Source organism: Metarhizium robertsii (assembly GCF_000187425.2).
Source record: "Metarhizium robertsii ARSEF 23 chromosome Unknown MAA_Scf_2, whole genome shotgun sequence".
Classification (NCBI taxonomy): Eukaryota; Fungi; Ascomycota; class Sordariomycetes; order Hypocreales; family Clavicipitaceae; genus Metarhizium; species Metarhizium robertsii.
In genome coordinates this window covers 234743-248763 of record NW_011942160.1, presented here as the reverse complement: position 1 = coordinate 248763, position 14021 = coordinate 234743, and the positions used below count along the sequence as shown (strand labels likewise).

General features: G+C 53.4%; 5 protein-coding genes across 5 annotated transcripts; 3 read left to right on the top strand and 2 right to left on the bottom strand.

Moving 5' to 3' along the window:
- Positions 1 to 445: 445 nt before the first annotated feature.
- On the top strand, positions 446 to 1747 carry MAA_07056 (uncharacterized protein; the record flags this gene model as incomplete). The annotated part of the gene is made up of 1 exon (XM_007825054.1): positions 446 to 1747. One exon carries the CDS (start codon positions 446 to 448, stop codon positions 1745 to 1747), a length of 1302 nt encoding a protein of 433 aa, XP_007823245.1.
- Positions 1748 to 3434: 1687 nt separating this feature from the next.
- MAA_10767 (uncharacterized protein) lies at positions 3435 to 4659 on the top strand (the record flags this gene model as incomplete). Its single annotated transcript, XM_011412686.1, has 2 exons — positions 3435 to 4289; positions 4387 to 4659. The coding sequence occupies 2 exons, from the start codon at positions 3435 to 3437 to the stop codon at positions 4657 to 4659; spliced, it is 1128 nt and encodes a 375-aa protein (XP_011410988.1).
- Positions 4660 to 5159: 500 nt separating this feature from the next.
- On the bottom strand, positions 5160 to 6713 carry MAA_07055 (peptidase M18-like protein; the record flags this gene model as incomplete). Its single annotated transcript, XM_007825053.1, has 2 exons — positions 5160 to 6574; positions 6656 to 6713. The coding sequence occupies 2 exons, from the start codon at positions 6711 to 6713 to the stop codon at positions 5160 to 5162; spliced, it is 1473 nt and encodes a 490-aa protein (XP_007823244.1).
- Positions 6714 to 7790: 1077 nt separating this feature from the next.
- On the bottom strand, positions 7791 to 8746 carry MAA_07054 (RTA1 like protein; the record flags this gene model as incomplete). The annotated part of the gene is made up of 2 exons (XM_007825052.1): positions 7791 to 8386; positions 8446 to 8746. 2 exons carry the CDS (start codon positions 8744 to 8746, stop codon positions 7791 to 7793), a joined length of 897 nt encoding a protein of 298 aa, XP_007823243.1.
- Positions 8747 to 11349: 2603 nt separating this feature from the next.
- MAA_07053 (uracil permease-like protein) lies at positions 11350 to 12782 on the top strand (the record flags this gene model as incomplete). Its single annotated transcript, XM_007825051.2, has 2 exons — positions 11350 to 11437; positions 11518 to 12782. 2 exons carry the CDS (start codon positions 11350 to 11352, stop codon positions 12780 to 12782), a joined length of 1353 nt encoding a protein of 450 aa, XP_007823242.2.
- Positions 12783 to 14021: the final 1239 nt, after the last annotated feature.

The following is a 14021-nucleotide window of genomic DNA, read 5'->3' as shown; positions in this document are numbered from 1 at the left end:
TCGTCGTCATCGTTCCAATAAGTGTGCTTTCCTCTTGACGATAGTTTTATTCGGCAAACTCTCTCGAATGCAGGACGAGAAGATTCCATTTCGTCCAGCCTCTTGAATTGTTGTACAAAATAGAGAGGAATCCCCCCCTTGTGTCAAATCGTCCCATCAGAACTGTCCACTTCGTTCACACTTCTACTGCTGGCTGCTCCGTTATCAAGCTACCTTTGATCCATCTCGAGATATCTCTTGTACACAGCAAGCATTTCTGCAAAGCTCTTTTTACACACAATACCCTCTTCTACAACCCTCTTTTACACGCAAGCCCCCCTTCTACAAACCTCTTTTTCACACAAGACCCTCTTCTAAAAACCTCTTTTACACACAAAACCCTCCTCTATAGCCCTCTTTTTTTATTTTCTTTTTTTATTACATACAAGGCCTTCAAACAAGCAACATGAGCAACAACTTTGACATGAGCTTTGTGGCCTTCCAGCCCGCCCAGGACCAGCAAGTTCAGGGGAACAACGGCCTCGTCGAAGGCCAGAACCTGTACAGCGCTGGGGGGCAAGTGCAGCCGTTGCCCGATGACGACGTCATCTTTGTCGAGCAACAACAGCTGCAGCAACAACAACAACAGCGACAACAGCAGCAGCATCTGCAACAACTGCAACAACAACAACAGATGCAGCAAATGCATCTGCAACAACAACAGTTGCAGCGGATGTGCGAGCAGGAGCAGCAGCGACAACAGGCCTGGCTGCACGGCAGCCCGAACTCGCAGGCGTTTTGGCAGCCGCGGCAGCCACCAGCACTGCCGGCATTCCTGCCACAGCAGCAGCAGCATCAGCAGCCGCAGCCGCAGCACCAGGGGTGGCCGAACTACCACTTCCAGGTGCAGCAGCCATCATGCCCGGCACCATACCCGGGACCGAACCCGGCACCGCACCCGGCATTACAGCATCCACAGTACCCGGTGCAGCCACAATATCCCGGGCTGCCACAATTCCCGATGCGGCCACAGCTACCGGTACAGCCACAGGTCCCGATACAGCCACAATACCCGGTGCAGCCAATGCAGCCAATGCAGGCTTATCAGGGGTACTCGCAGCCCCCACAGTGGCCACAACAGCCACCACAGTGGCCACAACCACCACTACAGGGGCTGCAGGCACCACCACCACCATCACAGCTGCAGCCGCAACCCCAACCGCAACCGCAACAGCAACAGCAACAGCAACCACGACCACGACCACGACCACAAAGGGCTCGGCAGCCAAGGAAGCCACGGCAGTCACGGCGAGCAACTTCACAGTCGCGGACTCCAGCGCCACAGCAGCCGGAGCCGCAAACGCCACAGCAGCCAGAGCAGCAGCCACAGCAGCCTCAGTCGCCTCAGCCGCCTCAGCCTCAGCCTCTACCTCAGCCTCAGCAGCAGCAGCAGCCACAACAACAACAACAACAACCACAGCAACCGACTCCTCCTATAGGAGACGTTGAAGCGGCCATGCTCCAAGCCTTCCGCCAGATGGACGCCGAGGAGGAGGAGGAAGCCCAAGGAGATGACGAAGTAGTAGTCGTCGACCCGTTCGACGAACTACGAGCTGCTCGTCCGGGTCTCAGGACCCCAGTCAACTTCCCGCTCCTCCTTCCTCCAATGGCTATCTGGCATGAGGGAGTTGCTCGAGACAAAGAGGACAAGGACAAGGACGACAACGACAACGACAACGATGGCGACGACGCACCGTCGGCGAATTGAACTTTTTGTGGTTCCTTTGTGCGGGGGCTTCTTCCTCCCGCACCCTCTCTCAAGCCCAGTGCAACAAGTACACTGGCAATCTTTATTTGGTATTCGAGTGGAGGATTTTTGTTTTGGACAAGGGACGTTTGGCGGAGGACGTGTTTGGGAATGGGAACTTGGGCGGTTTTTTTTCAGCATTTTGCTTCCGTCATTGGCACTTTGCTTTTTTTCCCCGCATTCTTCAGTCCAGTACAAAAAGTACATGGCATTCTGGGTTGGTCTTTGGGCGGAGGAGATGTTTGGAAATGGGAACTTGGCGGTTTTTTTTTCAGCATTTTGCTTCCGTCATTGGCCCTTTGCTTTTTTTTCCCCGCACTCTTCAGTCCAGTACAAAAAGTACATGGCATTCTTGGTTTTTTTTTGGGCACGGCATTTGGCGCTTGGGATCTTTGGGAATGGGAACTTGGCTTGGATACCCCTTTTGTTTGGACGTTTTGGATTTCGGATTCACACTTTTGCTTGGAAGTTTCAGCACTCGACAATAAAAATTGGGTTCAACACATGCTCTTGTGTCTTTGTAGATTCTTGCTGTGACTGACAATGTGGTGACTTGGCGCTGTGGCCTGCTTCCATCGTTTTGTGCAAGGCTGGTCAGGCTGCTTCGCTGCTATGAATACAGGTCATAGATGTTGCGAAAAGCTATCCTACCATTGGTTTGTTTGAGAGGCCTTGAAGTAATATCATGACAAGATAGTCAAAAAAATCAATATTGGGGTGTATTTTTGTGGATCGTCGCGATGCTGCCTTTTTGGTGTTGAGGGTTGGAGGCACCAGACCTTCCTCGCAGCTCAACGTTCTAGCTAACCTCACAGACTCCATCTCACCAGACCACAATATATCATGGTAGATTAGTTTACACTTGCCAATCGGCAAATATATCCTGCGACAGACTGTAGCTTGGCATTTGCCCATCAGCATGCACATGCGCATGAAACACGCGACGTCAGACTCCCCGCCCGCCCCCAGCATCAGCCGGGAGATGACGACGTCCACAGATTAGAACCCATGCAATGCAAAAATTATAAATTCCCCAGCCGGCCGAAACAAAATAAACACACAATAAAACGGCATGAACACACCATCTCCGTCCTGCAGCCGGGGATCCCCTCGCACCGCGCCGCGGCCACCACCACCTCCCACGCGCTACAACAAATCAGGCATGACATCAGAACAAGGGTCCAACCGTTCCCATCCCAACTCCCTTTGCTTGCAATGCAACCTACTATTAAACTACCTGGGTAGGTGAAATGAAGTCAAAAAAAAAAAAGAGGGTAACAGTCGTAGCATGGTAATGAGCAGCGCGCCAGGCTGCCTGCAAAACACAACAAGAAGGGTCTTGTAAAGAGACAAACACTCGCCTTTTGTTTTATTCTCGGTTCGTCTACGGAGTACAAGACATTGACAAGACGCTGGCTCGCGTGTGGGGGGCCCGACGAGAGAGAACCGCGTCAAGTTCCTCCCTCGAGCAATAGACACGTCAAACTGAAGAAATAACAAAATCAACCATGTGAGGCTGTATCAAAATGGCCAATTGAGATATCTCCCCCTGCTTTTCTTGAAAAATAAAAATAAAATATACAAGTCCCAATCAATTCCCAAGGACCCCGGGCCCTGGTCGTGGTTCGCGCGACTCGACGTGACTGATATGACCGGGGCCAGCGGCGGCGGCCGCGAGTTGACGGCATGTGGGCTCCCTGTTGGGCGCCTTTGCTCCAGAGTCCACAGGGCACTACCTCCAGCCCGGTCTACGCATACAACACCACGCCGTCTCGAGCTGCCTTTGCCTTTCCTACACGACCCGTCTTCCTCACGCCCTCACCTGCTCCTGCCTCTTTTCCCTCGACACACCAGGGCTGAACTCTTCCTCTCCCCCAACGGCCCGTCCCTCCCAACTCCAATTGGCTTTGTTTGCCTCTCCCGGAGCGCGGCTCTCACTCCCCCACCCTCGAACACGCCGTGCTCGTCTTCCTACGCCTCTTGTACACCAACCATCAACACGACCACCATGCACGGCTCTCCCGCAAAGCAACGCGCCGCCCTGGCACCCCTCGACGCGAACGCAAGGCCGTCCCTGCCGTCTCCCAAAATGCCCAAAGACGGCAGCGTCTCCGTCATCCCCCTCACCGGCGGCTCGTCCCCTCTGAAGAAGAGCCTCTCCTCCTCCCTCACCACCACCACCACCACCAGCGGCACCAAGCGGCCCGCCGAGGAACTGACGCCGCCCGGCCGCAAGAAGACGTGCGTAGAAGAGGTACGTGTCCCCCTCCCCTCTCCTTTCCTCCCAAGCCAAGCCAGAATGCTAAACAAACGGGCCCAGGACGCGCGCCGCTCGAGAACAAGCTCCCCCGACTCGCCCTCCCTCTTCGACACCTCCGCCGCAGAAGGCGACTCCTCGTGGGCCACGGCCGCCACCGAGCCCGACGTAGGCATCGTCGCCGACGCGCCGGCCCTCCTCGCGCCCCGGCAGAGGGGCACCATGACGCGCGAGCAAGCAAGAGAGGTGAGAGAGCGCGCCCTTGCCTTGCCGAGACGGCACAAGTCACAACCCAGCCAAAGATGGAGAACTAACCAGGACCCTTTCCTTCCTATCTTGTTAGAAAGCAGCGATTCTGCGCCTGCGCCTCGGCCTCGCGAGCTACAAGGTCCGCACGGGGCAGACCACCGTGCCCTTGGCCGACCTCGAGCGGAAGCCGCTGCCCCGGAAGACGGTCCGCGTGCAGTCACCGCCGCCGCTGCCGTCTCGGAAACACGCCCACGCCTCGGCCTCCGCCGCTGCTGGCGAGCCGGGCACCGCGTCGCCTGGTCCGAGTAGTACCCTGTCAAAGGGCGCTGCGAGCGGCCTTCTCAGCCTGGCGAGGAGCCAGTCATGACGCGTCGACGTTTGTTCTTTTCAGGGCTTTTGCTTGGCATGGGAGGAGGGCGAGAGCAGGCGAGTATAGACCCTTTGCTGCGCGTTTGGTTTCTTTCTTTGTTTTTTTTTTTGGGCAGGGCAGGGCAGGGCAGGGCACGTGTTATGGGGGGAAAACTGCATTGGACTAGCTGGTTCAGACACTGGGTTGGTGTACGGCGCATAGGGACGGCAAGGGATACGACTTGATGGCATTTACAGAATCTACTGGTGTAGTAGTACCAGACATCTCAATACATGTGGAGCATGGACAGACCACAGAAAACAAAACAAAAAACATTTCGTCAAGCGCAGGGCGTGAGGAGACATAATCGTCTTACTCATGTGGGGTCATTTGGAAAATCGTCATGTCCTACTATCCCATTACAAGATGTGCGCGTAAAACGGCTTCTTCACCTTCTTTCACCACCTTGACTCCACTCGCCCGCTGGCCAATGCTATCTATATATCCTCGACACAAATCTAGTCCACCAGAATCCTGGGCTCCAGACGCCCGTAGCTGGTGAAGAAGGCTTCAAACAACTTTACAGCAAACTCGACATCGGCAGCACCACCCGTCTCGCGGATACTGTGCATGCTCAGCTGCGGGTTACCCAGGTCGAGGGTCCGCATACCCATCCTGGCCGCCAGGCCGGGTCCAATAGTGCTGCCGCATGGAGAGTCGTTTCGCACAACGAAAAGCTGGAGAGGCACGCCGGCCAGCCGAGCACACTCCTGGACCAGGACGATGCCAGGTGAGTTGGTGGCATACCGTTGGTTTGCGTTGATTTTAATCACAGTGCCCTTGTTCATGGCAGGCTGGTGCGAGGACTCGTACTTGCCAGCGTAGTTGGGGTGAACGGCGTGAGCCATGTCGGCAGAAATGAGGAATGATCGGGACAGAGTCTGCTCATAGGCGGTGGTATCCTCTCCCTCGTGGTGCACAGCCTCGTAGCTGCCGTCGCTGGAGCTATCTCGGCCGTTGGGTAGCAAGGAAAGACGCCGGATAACGGCCGGCAGCAAGTTGGAATGGGCGCCCTGCGCGGACTGGGAGCCGATTTCTTCGTGATCGAAGCAGGCCGTCATGCGGATAGTCGAGTCATCGTCCAGAGACTTGTCGTCACTAACGGAGGAGATGAGACCCATGACAGAGCAGTAAGTCATGCCTAGGTTGTCCAGGCGGGGGGAGAAAATGAGCTCGTCCTTCAGACCTCCAATGCAAGATTTCTGGGTATCATAGAGAACCAACTCAAAGTCGATAATGTCACTGACATTGGCGTTGAGCTCGCTGGCAATAACGTCGAGGACAGCGGGGTGGTGGCGCTCGGCCATGTTCTTGAGGGGCCTGAAGTTCTCGTCCTTGTCGGTTTCCGCGGGTGCACCGTCATCGGAGCTCTTGTTTAGCTCGGCCTCAGCCAGGCCGGCAATGGGGAACAGCTCAGTCTCCTTGTTAGGGTCAAACTTGGGCTCTCGGTCAAGGTGAATGGCCAGAGTGGGAATGCGCAGCAAGGGCTTGTCAATCTTGATGAGCTTCTGTACGAAATTGTCTCCCTCCTGGACCAGGACTCGGCCAGCGATACTCAAATCACGGTCGAACCACGAGTGCCAGATGCCGCCACCATATGCCTCGACACCGATCTGGAGATAACCGACGTTGCTCTTCTTGGAGACGGGCTTGAGGCGCAAGCAGCAAGAATCGGTATGCGCACCGATAATGCCTACTGGGTTTCCAGGGCGCCACTTGCGACCGACGGCAAAGGCCACGATGGACGAGCCATTGCGGGTCAGGTAGTACTTGCCACCGGGTTGGACGGTCGTGCTCCATGAATCGCGCTCACGGATCAGTTTGAAGCCCGCTTCTTCGAATCGTTCGGCGGCGCACTGGGTAGCATGGTAGGCTGGGAGCAAAAGTTAGCAACCAATTTGCCCTCCAGCAACCCCCCAAACCTCCAATTCACTGTGCAGCAGAATGAACCTACGAGTAGGAGAATCATTGACAAAATCAACAAAGTCAAGCGCAGCCTTGGGCGGGGCCATGTTGGGCGAGGTTGTCGAGAAGCTATGCAACGAAGGGATTCGAGATTTGGTAACGAGCTCGCGTGGTTGGTAAGGAGTAACCGAACGACGAAGCAAAGCCGTGGGCACGACAGAAACTCGCAGAGGCATGGACGGGAGAGGGGGAAAGGACGAAAAAGACGGGAAGAGGATGTCGCCAAAAGCTGGACGAAGTCTCTCCCCCCCCCTCGACTTGGTAACTAGCGGGAGGACATTGCTGGGTGGGACGAGATGGCCTCTTGATGATTGGTGGCTGTCGAAAGATCCAGGGCTGGGGGAGACTCCATCATGTGGAGTTCTTACAATACTGGCAGGTGCTTGCTTGTGTTTGCTCCGTCCCCCGCATTAAGCCGTGCGAGTCAACGATGGAGAGACATCCAATAAATGGTGCCAGTCAGCATATACGAAGATTGGATGCAAGCATATAAGTTCCCTCCAGTAGAATTCCTCCAGATCAAGTCCTGATGCCGAAAAACCAACATGCCAAAGAACAGTCTCGTTCCTTGCCGGCCCGTTTGATATAACTAGGCCGGCCAGCGTCGGCAGTGGGCCCCGAGCATGCCTTACTCCGGGTGGCGCCGCCGCGGCCGGAGGGACGGTACAGATCTATGCATGTACGCACGGATTCCACTTTAAAAGCCTTGAAGAAAGAACAGACCACTTGAAGCACCGTCCGAGGTGTAAGCATAATTGAATCATTTTTTGCGATTCCTGTTCCATCCCACCGGTATCTAGCTGCCCAAACCCCCGCCTATAGCCAAAGGCATAGCCGCCATGTAAATGTACACGATTGCATGATGCTCATTATGCAAAGGGAAAACAAGAAAACACGTGCTGCTGAGCAGCTATGGGGGCCTTTATAAAAAGCAAAAAGGAAAGGAAAAGAAATCCCGCACCCGTTTAAACCACTGCATCTTCTCATGATTGACATGGATAATCCGCCCTTTTAAACCACTCCTGACGGTATTTGAGCCCAAACTTCCCACGCTGATAAAGGTAGACCAAAGGAAGGGGGCAAGCCAAGGAAATTATGCTGCTTTTTCACACCAAAACAGCTCCTTACTTTCGCTCAGGAGTGCTGGTACCGCTCTCCTCAAAGTCATGCGAGTTCTTCCTGGCTTCATCCCGACCAAAAACGAGACCAGGGTGACCGAAGCACAACGCAATGGCAGCAATCACAATCACAACACCCTCGAGGATGATGAAAGGAATTTCCTCGCGGATTAAGCTGCCATTGTACCCATCCTTCAACTCGGCGACACGGTATGCGCATCGGGCAAGTATGAGAAGGACAGACGAGGCCAGGCCGAGGAAAAAGGTGTTGAGGCGCCAACCAAAGCTTCTAGTGCGTCCAGACCGCACATATCGAACCATGTAGTCGGCAAAGCAGACGACAAAGGCGGTCAGGACAACGACCTGCAGAGCCAGACCGGCCATGGAGACATTGACGCCGAGCCGATCGTCGCCGTTAGAGTTGCTCGACATGGCGCCGCCAGCGGCCTGAAGAATAAGACAGATGACATCAAAGGGAATGAAGATCCAGTAGAACAGCTGCGGATTGAAGCGGGATAGGTCCGGAGCGAAATACATGATTGTCTTGGAGAGGGTGACGTAGATGGAGGCGGTGTAGAAGACGGGTGCGATGGTGAGGCAGACTACTCCCGGCCGTTAGTTGGTTTGCGAAACAAGCGCCGCCGGCCTGTGCAGGACTTACCGATTTGAACCATGAAGCCGACGAAGGAGAAGGGGTTGTTGTAGAGCATGATGCGGCCGGCGTAGCCAATGGCTTCACTCAGGCATCCGAGAATCATTCCGCCCATGAAGCCCCAGCTTCTCCATCTGAAGCCGAGATACCCATGGGCAAGGCCGACCAGGATAAACAGACCGAGAAAGGTGGCATTAGCAGCCAGCGACGGTCGGAAACCGTAGATGCTCCATTCGGCGGGACAGTTATCCAGCGTACAGTTTGTGTCGGGACCAATGGTCTTGACGCCAGGAGGATGAAGTTTCGACATTGTTGTGCTATACTAGTGACAAGTTTTTGCTTCGGTGCTGGTAGTGAGAAGCTGTACCCTCTGTGGTCGAAAGAGTTGACCTTGTAGTTATAGAATGCCTTGTCCTGTGAGGCAAAGGGGGTTAAGCCGACAGAGGAGATCGTATGTATATATTTATATATCTATCATAAATGTTCAATTGTGCGAAATGCAAAAGAGCAGCTGGGGGCCAGCAAGGGGGCCAAAATAAGACGTGGCCAGCGGATAGTGAATTAAGCTTGTTTCACTTGGACGTGGGCAGGTCCGTTGATGGACGGAGATGCTTTTGCTTCTCGTCTTGGGCCACGATAAGGCTGCTTCATGGTGGTGGCGGGATCCTCCCGAGTTCAAATACACGAAGCCCCACGTATCTCAAATGTCCGTCAATAGTTAACGACGAGCTATCTGGTCTTGGCTCCCTGATGCTTCGGAGTGTAGCCGCTCCGTGCCCGGGGGAGCAGCTCGCCGTCATCCATGGCTCGGCCTCACTGCTCCTGTGCCGCATGGTCGCGGAGAATGGCGTCTTGGCTGTGTCATGAATGGGGACTTGTCAGCAAACAGCCAGCTCCAGCCCATGCGGGCTATCCCAGCCCTGCGGCTTGGACTCACTCAGCGAGGACGGGGAGGCCATAGGCGGCCACGAATCTGGCTAGAAGAGACGCATGGTGATGAGTATACGAGTTTGCGAGGCGGCTGCAGAAAATACCGAGCACTCTGCCCGTGTAAATGAGTGGTGTCAATGTGTTTGGTGTTTTCTGCCACCCGCCTGGCTGCGAGTCCGAAGGCGCGAGATGGCGAGACTGGACCCGCTGTTGGATGTGGACCAATCAAATGCGACTGGGTCTGGCTGAAGCTGTTATAGCAGTTATTACCCGGCACCTGCCGCGGCGCCTTTCACACGTTGAACCAGCTGGACCATGGTCTTGTCCTAACCTCGACCAGTATTCGTTTTCTCCCAATTGCATCATCATTGTAGGATCTTGGGTTCTATGCCCTGGGGTTTTGTTGTACATCCTCCGTGCGCCTCGAAATCAGCTGTATCCAAATCAATATGCGAATTCTTTGCCGCATTATCTCGGCATGGGTTGTGAGGTAATATACACCTCTTTGGAGTCAAATCAACGCCGCCGGTGGTCGAATGCTTCTCTCATCTCACCAGACTCTCAGTCTTGGGCGAGTCATATCACGCGACCAAGTTGCATATCATGGCATATTTCTGCAGCTACGTCATTATGCGATAGCGAGATCAAATTCAATCTGATCCCCCATTGGAGGCGGAAGAAAGGGTCTCCTCCAGTAGGCCAATCACCGCCACGGACCGTTTTTTGTTCTTCGGCAGCGTTGACTCGATGAGATGGAGTAATCCTTTTCTCCGTAGCCATGTGCTAGCGTCCACGCCCGGCAGAATCCAGAGCCCCAAAACGTGGGGGCTGTTAGCCAAGGGACCAAGACGCAAGATAATCGAGATAGGGGTGGGTGGGATGCCAAGCAGGGCTGGAGGCTCAAATTGGCGTCGCCTGGGAGATATCCATCACGAGCAGGGCAGCGCCATGATAAGCTCAGTTCGTCCAATCCCTACTCCTTACCTGCTAGTAGGCAGCTATCTCCCATGCGGTTGCGATTTCGGGAGCCATTCAACCCACTACCGGGCACCGAAACTGGAACTTGACAAGTGTCCCACGCAAATGATGACAAGACACAGGGCGTCGCCCTGCAACTCGGGTCCGGTCTACGGAGTACGGAGCAGACAAGGCCAGGACCAATGTATCTGGTGGTCAAGGGATAACTACCTAATTCTGGCCGTGTGCCGACGCGGATACCGGTCCGAAACGCAGAGATAGGGTAAACGCCACTAGTCTGGCTGATAAGACATGCCGACGCACATGCATACATACATGCAGCCCGCCAGTGCTTGTCCATCCAGCCGCTCTGAAATACTGCCGACGTCTCGTCTTGTCAGTTTGCCGACGTACCGATTTCGACGGCACCTACAATCGACATCTCTTTTGACTTTTCACGGCCTGGGCCGCCTAGTTCAGTGCAGAGTTGCATTCCGTCGACTAGTCCTCGCCTCTTTGCATATCGCGAGACCCCAGTAGTAACCAGGCCTCCCCTTCTCCATTTGCTCTTGGCTACATCTTTCAAGCCACCCATCAGAAGGAGGAAAGCTGCAAATAATTCTTCTCTTCTGGATTTTGACCCCCAGGCAACATGCCGCTGTCTCACCGGCTAAAGAGCATGGCGGATAGACTCGCAGTGGAGTCTGAGGATGGGCTGACGTCGTCCCAACGTATGGTATGCAGCAGAATGCTTCCTCTCTCGGTAGTTGAATCTAACCTTGTTTGCCCCCCTAATTCGCACAGCTTATCAACCATGACTTAAAACCCGTCGAGAAGGCTCGTCGCCAGTGGGGTCCCTGGAATTACGTGGGATTCTGGATCGCTGATTCGTACAACATCAACACCTGGATGATTTCGTCGTCAATGGTTGTTGGGGGGCTATCTTGGTGGCAGGCCTGGATTTGTGTTTGGGTTGGCTATTCGATTTCAGCCTGCTTCATAGTGATGAATGGTCGTGTTGGAGCCATGTATCACATTGGCTTTCCTGTTGCGAATCGAGCATCCTTTGGCATATGGGGTAGTTTGTGGCCAGTCTTTAACCGTGCCGCCATGGGTAAGTGTCGTGTGACTTGACAGTTTCATCTGACCCAATATATGCTGCCTGCCTCGTACTGACCGGAAAATATTATGCAGCATGCATCTGGTATGGAGTCCAAGCCTACATCGGAGGCAACTGTGTGTATCTTATGATTCGTTCAATCTGGAAATCATGGGATCGCACCACGATGCCTGGTCCTTTTGAACCGGGCGTGTCAAGCACGCCAGACTTTGTGTCGTTCTTTATTTTCTGGCTTTGCTCCCTCCCTGCCATCTGGTTCCCCGTCCACAAGATTCGACATTTGTTTACCGCCAAGGCGTATTTCGTCCCACCAGCGGGCATTGCCTTTTTGATCTGGGCTCTTGTGCGCGCTGGAGGGGTCGGTCCTATTGTTAAAAAGTCAAACACGATACACGGCGGTGACCTGGCTTGGGAAATGGTCAAAGGCATCATGTCGTCAATCGCCAATTTTGCCACTCTTATCGTTAATGACTGCGACTTTACGAGATTTGCTCGCAAGCCAAATGATGCTGTCTGGTCCCAGTTATTTGCAATCCCGCTTGGATTTGCCTTTACGTCCTTGATCGGCATCTTCGTGTCGTCATCGTCTAGTGTCATCTATAATGAGCCTATCTGGAACCCTTTAAGCCTGTTGGGTAACTTTATAGATGATGGCGGCGCAGCGCAGCGATTCGGTGTTTTTGTCATCTCCTTGGCATTCGCTGTTGCGCAACTTGGTACCAACATCTCCGCCAACTCAGTCTCTGCGGGTTCTGATATGACAGCTCTGCTTCCTCGATATATTAACATTCGGCGTGGTGGATATATCTGTGCTGCTGTTGGCTTAGCCATGTGTCCGTACAACTTGCTTACCAGTGCCAACAACTTCACCACCTATCTTTCAGCATATAGCGTTTTCCTTAGCTCTATTGCCGGCGTCATGTCCACTGACTACTATATTGTCAGGAAGGGCTATTTGAGCGTCAAGGAACTCTATGATGCACGCAAGACCGGCCCGTATTTTTACACATTCGGTGTAAATTGGCGGGGTTACACGGCATATATTGCCGGAATCCTCATGAACGTTGTTGGATTCGCTGGCGCCGTAGGTCAACAGGTGCCAAAAGGGGCGACATACATATACAACCTCAACTTCTTCTGTGGTTTCATTGTTTCATCCTTGACGTACTGGGGTCTCTGTAAAATCTCCCCGGTACCAGAAACAAGTGACCAGTGGTTGGAGGTTGGGGGTGCGATTGATGATTTGCAAGTTGCATATGATGCTACGAATGACGAATATGACGAGGAGAAGGTGACTGCTATGCCGGGAAAAGATGGGAATCGAGCGACGGGATTCTAGAATAAAATCGCGAGCGAGTGGTTGGTTACTCTCTAAAAGGATTTTGAATAGACCATCCAAACAAATACAAGAATTATGAGACGGTGATGATGGATTCGTTGGTATGACGGGGATAACGCCTTTGCCCATTGATGCGATGTGTTCGCTAGCATTTTTGGACAGCACCCTATTGACATTGAAACCATAAAAAAGAACAGAACCAACCAAAGTCAGTCTGAGAATCAAAGAGGAAAGAAAAAGACAACGGACACCAAAAAGATGAGATTCAACATGCCCCGTACTGGAATCGAACCAGTGATCTTGTCATTACTAGTGACACGCTTTACCACTGAGCCAACGGGGCTTTTGTTGATAAAAATTCTTCCCCTATGTAAAAATATGAAGGTTAGAGCTCCACAAGCTCACTCGGAGGTATGCTTCACACCGAACACCACTTACTACTTACTAATGATCACACCGGGAGCGGCCGCTTTCACCCACTCCCAACACTTCCCCTTCCATACCCTCCTCCACTTCACTTTCATGTTTTTTTTCTATCCCCGTCGTTACTTGTGAAACCCCTTATGTGGTGCGACCACTTGGACAATTTCGGCCCATGTGCTCCGTAGCCTTCAAATCGCGGACTTGCTGATTCCATCCGATGACAGGGGCGCGTGTCCTGAGAAATTTCTAGAAGGGAGACGCCGATGCGCCAATAGGTCCATCTAGTAATACGGCATATTGATGTATCGCCAAGCGTGTGCTAATTCATTACTACAGCATCCACCCAATGTTGTCCGTCATGTACGGGTACTGCATCATGATCAGAGACACCTCTGCCTTACGGTACGGAGTATAATCGTCCGTTATTAGCGTGCCATAGCCACAAGCCATGATGAGTCTGAATACAGAGGACTCGTGCACGAAGATTCCTCCTCCGGGGCTCCTGGCGTGCCACGGCCTATTCGTCGGTGGTCATTGTCTGTTCACAAAAGACCAATATCAGTTGGGGAGAGGAGCCAGCTATCATGGATAGCAGCATTATCACCAGAGTGCTTATTGGATGTAGTCACTGGGTACAGTATCGGCGGTGTGAGCCTGGCAAATATCGTGAGCAGCTTTCCGTTGTATGTAAGTGTTCATCCCATGGTCCCATGACAACATCCCCAGCTTTGATCCGAGCCCGCTGGTCGAGCCCCACCGCATGGGAGGTCACGGAGCAAAAAGAAGCAAATACTCCATGCCAACTCGAGAATGAAC